Source organism: Cricetulus griseus, chromosome 2 (assembly GCF_003668045.3).
Source record: "Cricetulus griseus strain 17A/GY chromosome 2, alternate assembly CriGri-PICRH-1.0, whole genome shotgun sequence".
In the NCBI taxonomy this organism is placed as follows: domain Eukaryota; kingdom Metazoa; phylum Chordata; class Mammalia; order Rodentia; family Cricetidae; genus Cricetulus; species Cricetulus griseus.
In genome coordinates this window covers 93,650,195-93,665,252 of record NC_048595.1, presented here as the reverse complement: position 1 = coordinate 93,665,252, position 15,058 = coordinate 93,650,195, and the positions used below count along the sequence as shown (strand labels likewise).

At 43.0% G+C, this 15,058-nt stretch overlaps 1 protein-coding gene across 1 annotated transcript in view; it reads right to left on the bottom strand.

Moving 5' to 3' along the window:
* Grin3a (glutamate ionotropic receptor NMDA type subunit 3A) overlaps positions 1-14,162 on the bottom strand; it is a 183,752-nt gene extending 169,590 nt beyond the window's left edge. Inside the window, exon 1 of the mRNA XM_027403096.2 lies at positions 13,464-14,162. Within this exon, the coding sequence (XP_027258897.1) occupies positions 13,464-14,162 (699 nt within the window). The remainder of the gene's footprint in view (positions 1-13,463) is intronic.
* Positions 14,163-15,058: the final 896 nt, after the last annotated feature.

Genomic DNA, 15,058 nt, shown 5'->3' with positions numbered 1-15,058 from the left:
CACAAATACAATTACGAAAGAGTTATCAGTGCACATTTTTTAACTTAGCAAGAGTCTTCTTATTTTCCTTCCCAAGCCCCATGGACAGACAGTGGAGCTAACTTACTTCATGGTTTCTAGCTGCTATATCAATACATTGGTAGAGTAGCAGAGGTCTCTGTGTCTTCTTAGTATAAACTGGGGGAAGCTTTCCCTTTGAAGCACTCTTCACAGTCCAAAGACCAGTAATATCAGTTGGGCATCCTTTGCCACCTTGTAAGGTTGGAGTCAGGATGCTTGTATTTACGGCCGTGTTTTACGGAACACTAGATGGCGCTCTACGCTTGGCACCAGATGAAGACAGGCTGGAGTCATTCAGGTATGAATTTATCATTTCCCTTTAGACACATTAAAGCATTTCTTTTTGTTGTTGTTGTTGTGAGCCTACCCTTTAGCATCTGAATCATCTCTCCTGACTTGAAGGATTTCCTTATGCGTAAAACCCAATGTGTGATGAGACCTAACCCTTTGTATAGCACCAGCACATTAGCCTTCCTGTATTTGAGTGTCAGAGCAGGCTTTCTCTCATTAATCTACATTTCTCAGAAGCAAGTGATTCAATGCAATCCCTCTGATTGGAATAGAGCGTTCTACAAATGAATCAGGCTGTTATTCTACTTAATACAAACAAACCAAAATTTGTGTTTCTCAGGGGCTGGAGAGCTGACGCAGCATTTAAGAACTCGTCCTGCTCTTGCAGACAGAACAAGCGGTCTATTCCCAACCCACATGGCAGCTCACAACTTTCTGTAACATCAGTCCCAAGGAATCTAATGGTCCCTTTCATGACTTCAGCAGGTATCAGGCAAGCACACCACATGCATATATACAGGCAAGACAGCAATATACATAAAATAATATAATTTAAAAAATTTGTTCATGGCAACCTATGATATTTTTAATCTTAAGTGTATTAATCCAGCTTCTGGATTGGGGCCTTTGATACAAAACAACAAAGAAACAAAATCCAAACCCACAAAACCAGTGGGTTGTATATAACTGGCACAGCCATCTGAGTGCTTTGGCACTACAATACTGTTAAGAACATTCAGCTAATAACCACCCCTGACTGAGAAGATGGCACTGACAGTTCAATTCTAAGTTGTTCCTGGTGAGAACACAGGGATATACAGGTAGAGCTATGGAAATACAGAGGTGGAGGTATTGATTGGCATTGTGCAGATTCAGCCACTAACAGAGTCCTGAGAAACACAACAATAGATTTCAAATACCCAGGAAAATCTCACCTTTATTATATAGAAATTCTGTCAACTCATAATGACAAAGTCTCAGAAACCGTGTAGTCTAATTTTTTTGGAAAAAAAACAGCATTCCTTTATCCCTTTCTATGATGCCTATCTTGATTTGAGTAATGATATGAGGTAGGACATTCTTTACCAGAGAAAAATAAAATTCATAGAAATACCCTGAAGGCTCAGAGGGGTGGCAAAGCCTTTGCTGGTCTGGGTGCAAAAGTTGACAGTGTGCAAGTGTGAGTGTTTACAAACAATGACTTGTGCAAAAACTAGCAACCATAGCTTTCTCCTCTGGGATATTTACAGCCCGAGACTGTTTGCATTCAGAGACCTCCTACCAGGATGAGCTAACTCTTCCCCCTATGTTGTATGTAATAGACAGCTGAGACTCCTTGCTTGTTTCTTGTGGTATTAGGTTCCATCAGAATGAATACTGCCTACCTGAACCCAACTTTTCCACCTATATGTGTATTTGTCTGTTCTTTTATCCCCTTGATGACAAGCTGGGGTACCACTGGTAGAGTGGACCTACACAGGGGGCTGTGTACATACATTGCTTTTTGTAATCAGAAAAGACCGCAAAGTTGTGTGCATCCAGTCTTGAAATGTTCAGTTTAAACTGGAACAAAAGGAATTTGCTTCATGTGAAGCTGTGGAGATGCTCAGTGGGTAAAGTGCTTGAGAGGCAATCATGAGGACATGAGTTCACATTCCCAGAGTTACTGCACATCTGTGACCCCACTGCTCTTTTGGCAAGATGAAAAGTGGGACCAGGAGCTTACCAGCCTGACTAACAGACACAGCAGTAAAAAGCAAAGAGATTATGTTTCACAAAATGTGAAAGGCAAGGGTTGGCACACATGGTTGTCTTCTGACCTTTACTTATATGCTGTGGCAGCATGTGTCTATACTTCACACACACACACACACACACACACACACACACACACACACACACACACACAGAGAGAGAGAGAGAGAGAGAGAGAGAGAGAGAGAGAGAGAGGTGTCCTTATGACTACTACTTATTTGTGAGCCTTTGCAATAGTACACTACTTATTATTCCTTAGACTCTGAGCTGATACAAGCCATTATGACAAGTCATAGTCATATTGCTGAAGCCTTTAGGAAAAAGAGGAAAGTTCTGAACCTTTAGGCCATATTGAAGGAGATGTTATCCCCTTTTAACAAAAAGCTGAAAGCATTAGTTGACTGCCTGTTGCTGGTGGGCAGAGCCACTGTGCTTTGGAAGACAAGAGCAAGCTGCAAAATGCATACACCGAGCTAGAAATTGCCTTCCCACAGTGAGGGAGGCCAGACTACTCCTTGCTATCTCTTCTTTTTCTCCTTTTTGTGTAAGTTTGGGTGGAGACATGTATTAATCTTTTGATGTAGCTATGACAAAATGCCAGAAACTTAATGATTTAAGAGAATACTCAGGCCTTTATTACCCATGACTAGCAGTCATAATCTGTTTCAGAGGCCTTAAGTTGAGCTGTGTGCAGGGCAGCATCCACAGTGCAAGCAGCTGTGTAAAGAATACTCTGTTCCCTTCGCTTTCCAGTTTCCACTGGCTGCCAGTATTCCCTGGCGTCTGCCTCTTTACTCCAGTCTTATATTTCCCTTCCAGAAAATCAACCCAATCTGTTTCCGTCACTGCATCACCACAATCTGGCTTCTTTCTGCATCATTCTCACCTAGAATCTTGTGATTACACGGAGTTCACATGAAATACTAACTAACGTCTCCACCTCATACTACTTAGTCACACCTTTGCAGGTTCTGAGAGTTTGGGCAGGAACATTTTTGAGAGACCATTATTTAGCCTGTCAGATAATAATAATTGAACTCCTTCACAGACACACAAGGCTTAACCTCCATCTCTGTCACACCCTTCTTTATTAGCCCAGAAGGGAGCTGGTAGATGCTGTTATAAGAATATTTAGTAATGCAGTGGATTCAAGGAGGAGGAAGAGGGAGAAGAGGAGGAAAATGAGCAGAGAGAGAGAGAGAGAGAGAGAGAGAGAGAGAGAGAGAGAGAGAGAGAGAGAGAGAGAGCACCATTGGCCATCATTGGCAGGAAAATGGTGGCATAGGAGAAGAATTGGAGGAAAAGAAATGGGAATAGGCTTGACCAAAACACAGCATATCCACATGCAAATATTTATTAAAAAGAAACTTAAAAAGAAACGCTCCACAAATCCCAAGTTTAATCTCACAGTCAACCGAATCTTTCTCTGAGCATTGACACATTTCCTGATGAAGTGAGAGTCATTTCCATTCTATGTCCCCCGTGTTTTGTTCCTCAGTCTCCTGTGAGAAGCCAGGGTAGCAGATAAGGACAGATTTCAGAGCTCTTCACTAGAAACCTCACAATGGGACTCTTAACCATTGTAACGGTTCTGGAAATCCAAACACCCTGGAGCCATATCAAGAAGCAACAAGTTGCAACTAAACCTCACAGTTCACTTCACTGCTGACTACCTCTAAAGTGCACCTTAATTGTTGGTGTGGTTTAGGAGACCACAGCTCTTGGTAGGATTTCAAAACAGCAGGTTTCTTTATTCATTCTCAATTATCTGTCTTGGTTCAAAAAACCGGGAAGTCCTAAGCTTAGTTACACACATGCTGAAAGTGTATGAAGAAGTAGTTTGCTGAAAAAAAAGTATATCAACAAGTGCAATCAGCATCAGCATCCACAGCAGCAACAGCACTCTCATCATTGTCATCATCAACAGCATCCTTGTCAACAGCAGCAGCACTATCATCTTTGTTATCATCATCATCATCATCATCATCATCATCATCATCATCATCTGCAGAAGAAGCAGCAGCAGCTTCATCACCATCAGAACACCCTGTACTCTATGTACTTTTTGCATCCATGATGTAGCAGTCACAATAAACTTACGAAATGATTACAATTTATGATTCAGTAAATTGAGGCATGGAGAGATCAGGCAGGTTTCCCAAATAATACGTCCAGGAAGTTGCCAGGCTAAGATTCAAATATATCTATGTACTTCAGTCTTTTTTTCTCTCATCAAACTCACAGCAATTCTCCTACCTCAGCTCCCTATTGCCACGATTATAGGTATGAGTCATCACATTCAATGGCAGTCTCTTATTTATTGCATTATGCTGTCTCTCTATTTTTCTTGTTGCATTATCAATCAGGAATATTTGCCTTGTATGCTTCATAAAGCAAATGTGAGAATTAAAGAAGGACTTTTTGATGAATGCAAACATACTCTGGGATTTATTTTCCCTTTAACCCTTCCTATTGAAGTATTGAGAAGCATGAATACTTGCACTCTTTGAAAATCATGGCCTCTTTTTTCATTAGCTGAGTGTGTATGCATATAATATATACATATATTATATATTGTATATATATTGTATATTAATATATTAGTCATTTGTGCATGTGGGAGCAAAACTTCCACTGTTTACTATTGCTCTTAACATTTTTAAGAATTTTTTTGGCATTTTGCATTTAAAATTTATTGAGATTATAACACAATTCCATTATTCTCTCATTCCCTTTTCTCCCTCTAAACCCTTCATATACTCCTTGTTGTTCTGTTTCAGAATCAAGGCCTCTTTTTTCATTAGTCACTGTTACATACATATATAAAAATGCACACACAAATGTATTTCTAATAAAATAAATATAGCCTGCTCAATTTGGATAGGGTTACTTGTAACTATGTTTTCAGGAATGACAATTTGGCATTGGAAAACCATTGGCACATTCTTGCCTGTGTAAGACAATTTCTCCAGCTCTCAGTATTTCTTAATCCAGTGCCTTAGAATGCTCATCCAGGCTACCTATTCGGTATTCCTTATATGTGTATAGTTTTTGTGTGGCTAAGGCTTCCTGGGCTTTACTCTGTCTACTTTAGCATGTCTATTGTTGTTCTTGCTCAGCTCATATTTAGGTAGTCAGCCATGTTGGTGAGACTTCATGCATGTAGCTTCTGCTATTTGTAGGCAACAAGATCCCACAGCAAACTCCCTATTTCTGCATCTTACAGTCTTCCCACATCCTATTAAAAAATGATCCCTGAGCCTTATGTGTGGGAGTTGCTTGTAGATACATATGGTGGGACTCAGCTCCACAACTCTGTTTATTTTGTTTGCTAAAGCTGTTTTTACTTGAGCATTTCATATATGAGTACACTATATTTACTTCCTTTGTACCCCATGTAGGTTCTCCTCTAGGCCCCAACCATATCCATATTCATAAATATCATATGTAAAATGTATTATATTACGCTCAGTTCAGTTAGTGTTGCTAACTGATTAGGGTTGACCCCTTATGCTATTAACATTTTCATAAATGAAATTTCAGACCATATTTTTTTTTCAGAAAAATGTCATATTTTATGTACAACTTTGTAGGACTTTTTCCTACTTCTCAATGTCAGTAAGTATATTTTCATTTTGAATGATTACACAGCATTCCACGTCATGATTCTACTAAGTTTTCATAGTTGAAAATATCATCCCTAACCTGTTTTGAACGACCAAAGCTGGAATTGGTCAAACCTCTGCTTTTTACCCTCATCCCCTAGATGTTACTACACACATGATAACAGTTTCTGGTTTGTTCTATTGGAGGTGAACAAACATGCTAAATGCAGAGGGAGTTATTCATTTCTTCTTCTTGAGGAATTCTCACTTCCTAGAAGATGGCTCTGTATGTTCATACATTATTCTCTACATTACAGGACTCAAGGGGATAATACCACCACCCTCAAGCCTTGAAAGGCACAGGCACTGTTAAGACACATGATGAAACATTTCCTAGATTAATGTTTCAGTAAGTAAAAAGGGTATAAAATGCAGTCTCATCGACAAGGAGAGCTGTTCCACTTTTCTCTAAGCCCTAGAAAGTCCATCTCCAGCACAAACCAATCTGTCAAATCAGAGAAAGCTTTTTCTTCTGCTGTCACACCAGCCCAGGCCAGGTACTCCTTTAAAGCAGGAGGTTCAACATACCTGCTCCCTCAAAGAAGGAGATCCAACAAACCTGCTCCCTCAGTGCTTGAGGTCCAATATAACTGTTTCCTCAGTGTAGGAGGCCCAGCACACCTGCTTCCTCAGTGCAGGTCCAACACACCTGCTCCCACAATGCAGGAGGTCCAACACACCTGCTTCCTTAGTGCAGAAGGTCCAACACACCTGCCCCCACAATTCAGGGGTTGCAACAACCTTCTCCATCAGTACAGTAGGTCTAACATAACCTGACAAACTCCCTTCAAGGTTCATGGGCCTTGAACCTTGGAGAGAAAACAACAAACCAAAGCCAAAACAAAGCAATTACAACAGAAGATGAGAGAAGTTGAAGGAAAGGGTAAGGATTGTCCTAGTTTACTTTTCCTTTGCTAAATCTCTGTACTCCCATCTTGTAAAGAAAGGATCAGAAGGACAATCTGGCATTTTTATGACTCCCATCAGTTTGTTATTCACGCGTCCATTCAAAAACCAATGCAGTACATGCTATGTAATATTATTTTCCTTGCTGAGTTTTTAGACCACATTTTTTGTGCTGTACTTTTCTCTCTGTGTGACAGTAGTTAGAATAGGCAGGAGGAAAGACAAGAGGAATTTTCATCTCTATATGGAGTGTTGCTGCTAAAATGAGCAGTATCATGCTGTGAGAACCCTGCATAGTTACTTGGGGAAATAGCACTCAGTATCACTGGTTTGCAAATTGTTATCAGTCCATTAAGAAATGAGCTATCTGTGCCAGATTGAACCAACACACTGAGTCCTACATCAAGAAACATTTTCTGTGAAAAATAAAAACATTGAATAAGTCAAGTTGTACACAACATGAGGGTGGGGTGCACCCTGTGTCCATAGATCCTTGGGTGAAAATTTTGCCAAAAACAGAACAACAAAAACAGCTTGTGATGGACCCAGTTGTCTCCATAGTCTTGTTCATTTTATATTGTAGTTTCTCTGGCAGTGTCTAGAGTTCTAGATATTATTAGGTGTGGCATAAGTAAAATTTGCTATTGGTATACAGATTTGTGTGTTTCCAGACAGATATGCTAGCTACTTGTGAACCAAGTTGTTCTTAAAACATGAGAAGGTGAGTGGAGAGAAATGTGGAGCTCTTTTAATTGATGAAGTAGGGAGATTAAGACATATGTTTGTTCTTTTCTTGAAGCATTGTCTTACTGTGTAGCCTAGGTTAGCCTTGAACCCATGGTCCTTCCTCACCTTCCTAAGTAAGAGAGTCACGTGTATTGGCCATGGCTCCCAGCAGAAGATTTACTGCTCCTTCTCAACTCATTGACCAACTCTTTTCTTGTAGTTACCTGGCTAACACAATAGATTTCCCATAGTACTTTTTATTTTCTCATTTCGTATATGAAACAAACCAGAAAGCTAAGAAACACTTTTGATTAAACAGAATAGATGCTCAGATATAGAGTGACTTGCCAAGAATTACAATGGTTAAAAGTAGACAGAGGTGGATCAGACATCTTTTGGCCATTATTTCATAGCTTTTGGCTATCTTTCTTAAAGTTGTAGGGAATTGACTGTAATATTCATGAAACAAACCCAATAGCACTAACATGCATAGTCCCTTGTGCAACACCAGAGACACAAAACACTATCATCTAGTCATTGAAATTAGTATTCAATTGTAAGTTGAATTATAAATTATGTCCAAGATATGAAGTCAAGTAATATCAGGACCAAATATATTCCTTATAGACTAGCTGAGATTTGTGTAAACACAATAAAAGGTGAGACTAATTCCTCAATGAATGGTGACTGATACTCTCTTCTACACTATTTAGAGAACAAATGATAGGATTAAGAAAACAATTTATCAATTTATCAAATTAATTAAAATCCTCCAAATCCCAGGCCTCTGATTTTGATACAGAACCTGGAAAAGATCACTACTAGAGAAAAATTCTGTATCACTTGACATTTAATGTGAAATCACTTATCAAGTACAATAATTAGGTACTACTAGCAGTCATTTGTTAAAAACCACAGAAAAAGTGCTTTCCTGTGGGTGTGAGGCAAGCAAGTGCTGTGCTTCAAATTGGGTAGTGATTCTCAACATTCCTAATGCTAACAACCCTTTAATACAGTTCCTCATGTTGTGGTGACCCTCAGCCATAAAATTAGCAACACAGCAACATAATTTTGCTACTGTTATGAATCATGATGTAAAAAATTTCAAAGATAGAGGTTTGTCAAAGGGTTCATGGCCATAGCTTGAGAACCACTGCCACAGAGCAAGTTAAAGGAAGCCAACACAACTTAGAGCTCGTCTTTTGAAAACTAGTGCCCCCCTATGGAGCCTCTGGTAGTGGATCAGTATTTTTCCCTGGTGTAAGAAGGGACTTTGAGAGCCCATCCCACATGAAGGGATGCTCTCTTGGCCTGGACACATGGGGGAGGGCCTAGGCCCTGCCCAGGATGATGTTGTGGAATTTGGGGGATCCCCTGTGGAAGGCCCTACCCTCCATGGGGAGTGGAGGGGGGAGGAAGGGGGGCTGGTGGAGGGTTGGGGGACAGGGGAGAGAAGGAGAAGGGATTGACATGTGAAATTATAATTTTGTAAAAATTAAATAAAAATATTAAAAAATTTTAAAAAACTAGTGCCCTTTCCTTATCTTCCTGAGGAATCATGTCCTGTTCATGATGCTATGCAAAAATACTGTTGTATTAGCCAAATCCTTAAAAAATGGCCTTAAATCCTTAGCTTAGTATTGGCATAGAAAATGGATCATCTAATGTACCAACATGTACATAGAAATAAACATAATAATTAGCAATATGGCTCATGAGACAAACTGACGGTTGATTCACTTAACTAGAATTGGAAATTTTAGGGGATGGGGAGATCATTTCATTAATAAAGTGCTTGCTTTGCCCACATGAGGGCTTGAGTTTGATTCCCAGAACTACTGGTTTGAAAAGTCAGGTTGGGGAATAGGAAGGTGAAGACAGGCGATTCTCTAGGAATTATCAGTCAGTGAGACTGGCTAATTGGTGAGGTTCAGGCCAGTGGGAGCTTTTGGATCAAACATTTAGTTGAAAAGAGGGAATATGGATTATATGAGCAACCGGTAGGGGAGGGGAGGAGAACGATTAGGATCATGATGGGGACCCACAGAGACAGCTGACCAGAGCTCATGGGAGCTCATGCACTCTAGATAGACAGATGTGGAGCCTTCATGGGACTGAACTAGGCCCTCTGCATGAGGGTGATAGTTGTGTGGTTTCTTCTGCATGTGGATGGTCTTTTTGTGAGACCCCTGGTAGTGGGACCAAGATCTATCCTTGGTAAAGTGGCTTTTAGGAGCTCATTCCCTATGGTGGGATGCCTTGCTCAGCAAGAAGGGGCTTGGTTCTGCCATAACTTTATTCGTCAGGCTATGTTGACTTCCTATGGGAGGCCTTGCCCTTTCTGAGGAGTGGATGGGGAGTTAGGGGAGAGCAGGAGGAGCAGAGGGGGGAACTATGGTTGGTATGTAAAATTATTAGAAATTTAAAATAAAAAATAAAAAAACTAACAAATAAATAAGGTACATGTATCTGCACACATGTGTATGTGGCATGTAATGTGGCACATGCATTTATTTAATGTGTATGGGTGTTTGTACATGTATGCATGGATGCACACAGTTGAACATAGTAGTGAAGTCACATTTGAAGCTAATGTACTTGTATCTAAGTCAATTATATTTCTTCCTTAGCTATGGCTAATATAAACTAATGTGGCATTTTAACATTAGATATGTATTTTAGCAAAGAATGTGCATGTTTCACTACATAGAAGGTAAATTTTTTTCTGAAGAAACTACTCACAATCCCTAGAAGAAAAGGTATTAAGGGAAAGGAAGAGAAAGAAAAGACCAAACTCTTGACTTCACTGCAACTTAAATGTGAATGGAACTTTGTTCACGGAAACATCATTATTTGAAAGTTGTGGCAATGTAATTCAGAACAAAGTGATCCTCTAAATAAAATGGGTCAGCCTCAGGCAGGAGTTTGAATATGGTAGTGAAGAAGGAACCTTCTGGGTGCAACTGTACTTTGACCCATTCCATGTTATATTAATATTTAATTACATGATGATTATAAGCATATGTTTTCCAAAGTGAACAGTTGAGTCACTTACTATTGGTGGGTCCATCCTTGAAGGAAATTAGTCCATTCCTAGTTGATGGCCAATGCTCTCTACTTATGTTTTATTTTGTTTTAATATTTTTGTACAATTTTAAACATTTATTTTTTATGTATTTAATGTATATGGATTTTTACTTGCAAGTTTGTCTGTATATCACACACATGTTTGGTACCTACAGAAGGCAGAAGAGGGCATCAGATGCCCTGGGACTGGAGTTGGAGATGGTTGTGAGCCTCCATGTGGATGCTGGGAGTTAAACATGGATCCTCCATAAGAGCAGCTAGTGCTTCTAACCACTCAGCCACCTTCCCAACCCTGTGCTTATGTTTTCAAATGAATATGGAAATAAAACTTCCACTTTGACCTTATCATTGGTATTGTCTGCCATTCAAGAACCATGGTATGATATCTTAAAAACCATCACTCAGTAAATAAAACCTTCCTGTGTGTGTGGTGGTGGTAGGGATTGAGCAACCCAAGGAAAAGTGAGGGGACAGCTGTTGCTGCTCCTGCTCTGAAAGCAGTTTGGGATTGTTTTACTCCACGGGACACTTTCATTTTCCTTGGCTGTGTGGGTAAGTCTACTTTCTTCTAGTATCCTCTATTCAGTCATCAGATAATCAACAAATAAGACCACTGTTCAGTAGGCTCCAAAGGCAGTGCCTAAATTAAGCTGGTTTTATTTAATGTGTAAAACGACTTTGACATCTTTTTATATCTAGAAGGTCTTTTAAACTATTACATCGGTATATTAGAGAAAGGCCCACTTTCCAGGAGAAGCCACAAGAAGAGCAGCTATTAATTTTGCTGAAAGCCAAACTGTGCTCACATCCCAACACTGCACATTACAGTGACTTGGCATTGAGGCAGGAAAATTTAAATGTAAAATATTGTAGAACAACATGCTAGTCTACTGATATACTAAAGGTAAGGTAAGGCAAGTTAGATATGAGTGAATTTAAAATGCAAGGAGAGATGGAAGGAAAATCCTCAGTGGGACAAGCTAGGTCTGGGTCACGCAGTGATCTTTACCTTTCCAGATGTGTACCATGAAAACACCATGACAGTGATTTAAGACACAGAAGTCAATGCGCATGGCTGAGTATTTGCTTTATAGCCAGGCTGTAAGTGCCTCCTTGGAGGACTTCATTCTCAGAGTGGCTTTAAAGCTTGGAAGCTCACTGATTCTAGACACTGCTTCATGTTTCTTTCCCCTGCCCCCATCTCCTTTCTGTGTGCTGTGTGCTGCATGCATCCATCATGGAACACAGTTTCCCTTCCAACCAAGGGAACACTAATTTGGGGAGAAATTTCTCACTACTTAAGAGTCCTGCCAAACAATCTGCAAATGGGAAGGCATTTGGTGACTGTGACCGTTATTGGCAACTTCTGAAGGATTAGGTAATAGGGAAGCAGTGATGAGCAGCCTGTGTCCTGACTCCTACATTGCATTAGGTCTGCTTCTGCATATTCATTAACAATGGTGTGGCCTGTGAATGCAATTTTGTGTTCCTAACACTTTGGCCACTGGCAATGTTGTGCACCCCTGTTTCCTGTGCCTTCTCATCTGCTGCTTATAGCCATTCAGATTCAGGTAACAGAAATATTTTAGATAACAGTTAATTAGCCTGCATTTTGCAGATCAAATCTCTAGAGCTCGTCATTAAATGGAAATTGCCTGGGTAACTGCTGAAGGGAGTTTCTTCTTGTCCTTCCGAAGATTTAAAATCCAAGATTTATTTTCTTTTCTAACAAAAGAAAATGTTAGTATTCACTGAACAGTTTAGACATAGATTCTATCAAACTTCTCCCTGCATTCCCTTACTCACATCAGACTTTATCTATGTATATGAACCAAAAATTCGAGGGAGATTGGAAATACCTTGCCAACCAAAGGACAGAGTGAAAATAATGCTGAATTACAAATCTGTCAGTGTCTAGACTCTTACTAGCCCAATGTTCATCGAATTGCAGAACTTTCCTCAGTCTCCCAGTCTTTAAAATGGGGCCATTTTCACTTATTGCCCCACAAATATCTTGTAGAAGATGGCACAAGTTGGTATGACAAAAGCAGTCTACAAAATGCCAAGCCTTTGTTGTTTTATAGACCTTGTCTCCTGCTTTACTATCAAACCTCCTCATTGTTATCTGTCAGCAATGAAGACCCCAGTTTCTTTGTTGAAAATATGTTCAGATTTTTTTCAAATCCATAAAACCTAAACCCCTACTTGTTTATTCTTAAATAAAGAGAGCAGAAGAGTGCTCAACACAACACTCACATATCCAGTCTCTGAGCCCACATCATACAAGCAAGATAGGGACAAAGAATCCACAGACAAGGCTCCCTATTGTATGCTCTCAGTAATTCCAGTGGTTCCCAATATCAAGACTGCCAGCCACTGTTCTTGACCCATGGCTTCTGTACTAGCTGCACTTTTCAGTAAAAGGAAGTCAAAGGCATGTGCTTTTCCTCATACCACAAAGCCCTGGCACGCCTCTGAAGAAGTAGAAAAGAGCAGCAGCTGCTGTTTTTGTTACAGGCTTTCTGAGTTTCCCATGGGAGTTTAAGACAGTGGCAAGTCTGGGCCCCACCCCCATCCCTTTCTTCAGTCTGGAACCCTGTCCAAGGATCGCTGTCCAAGGTTCTGAACCCCAACTTTCAGGGGTCTGGAATCCACGAGGTTTCTCTCAGCTTTTCAAAACAAGACCACTAGCCCGCCCCCCCAACCCGGCTCCGCCCGCGCCGCCGCGCGCATGTTATCTCCACATTCTTCCCTCGATCCACGACCCCTCTAACTTCGCATTTTATTTCCGTCTGCATTTAAAATGTCTTATTATATTTCGACTGAAGTCCTCCAACCTACCACCTAGGGACATAGTCCAAGCCCCAAAGGTTATCAAAGTTAAAAAGCCCCATGCTTCATCCACACTCCTTCTCCCACTCTGGTCCCATCTCCCAGCAGCGCACATCACTCCACGCGTCAGATTCTTCTCACCTGACTCTCCCGCGGAAACTCGTGGCGCACTATGCTCAGCACTGGGATGTGCAGGACAGAACTGACCAAGTCTAGCTCCATCATCTCACCCTGGCTCTGGGGAAAGGCCAGCAGCGCCGAAACCCCTTGTACCACTACTGTGTGGCACACGCTCTGCAGAAAGGAGAAAGGGTCACTGCTCCACGGCGAGCTTGGGGAAGAGAAGGGCATAAGTGGCAGATCGCCCAGGCCCGCCTCGATGGCCATCACTACTTCCAAAGACAGATTGTATGGTAGTAGCCCTTCCACACGGTTCAGGTTGTCCACGGCGAACAGGAGGGCATCCCGCGGCCACAGGGTCTCGGCCCCGGCGCTCTCCCCGAGCTTCCGGGAGCCAGGCGGACCCCGGCCATGCAGGGCACTTCCCAACCGGCGTGCGCCTTGCGAGGGCGCCGGTGGCCGCCACGTCCCCGACTCTGGCTCATCCCTCTGGGCACCCGCCCTGCCGCTGTCCTGAGCGCGGTTGGCTGAGCGTGGGGCCGTGGCCCAGGGCTGCAAGTGCACCGCGCCCACCCTCACCGCGTGTCCGATGCGCTTGAGGATCTGGCAGGGTTGCGGGTGCGAGGAGGAGCTGGGCACCCGGGCCAGCACCAGTGCGCAGGGCGGCGGCAGCAGCAGACAGACCCTGCTCAGCAGCCACCACAAACTCAGTCTCCTCATTACTGAGACCCGCAGGGAGAAAGCGCGCCCCCTCCTGCGCCCGGCTCGCCCCTCCGCCGCCGCCGGAGGTCTCAGCCGCCTGAGGTCTCTGCCTCCAAGTCCGGAGCGCAGCTTCCCTAGACACAGTGAAGCGGTCGCAAGAGCCGGACTGGTCCCTGGGCATTCCAAGTTGCAGCTTAGCGGACGCCGGGCTGTGTTGGATGCGGTCCCCGGGCTCCTCCGCCTATCATCCTCCTTAAGCGCGGCAGGCCGGCGGGCCAGCGCGGGTCACCCGCGGCTTGGGCTCCGGGTGCCTGCCCACTCCATCTGCAGGGCGCCTGGGGCGCAGCGTCTGGCCCTGCGAGAAGCCGTCCGGCTTGCAATGGAGCGGCAGTGACAGAGGAGCACTGTTCCTACTTGGCTGGCTTCTTTTCTCTTGCTGTTCAGTTCAGGAGATCCCCCTTATTTACTGGGGTGGCAGAGGAGAGGGCGTTCATGCTCGGGGTGCAGAAAAGCAGCAGCCGAACCTGTTTCCCTTCCCAGCCGGCCACTCTACTGCGGGATCCCCCAGTGCCTGCTTCATTTTCCTTCTTCCCTCTCTACTTCCTCTCTTCCTTTCTCTGTCGGGCTTTTCGCCCAGGCGCCACCTCCGCGGCTTCCTCAGAGGAGAGAGACAACTGGCCAGTGAAGGGTGGTTCTGCTCGGAGCGCCAAAGTTCTCCCCGCCTCAGCCGGCGCCTCCCCTTTGCCTAGCCCTGACGCCAGCCTGTCGCTTGGCTGCGCTAAACGCCCACTGATGATGAGATTCTCCTGCCGCACAGACCCGCGCCCCTGCAAAGTCCTTGCCCCTCAAACGCTGGAGTTGGCAGTTGGCACAATTCCCTGTGGCGGGTGAGCACAAAGACTGAGCCCGGGAGA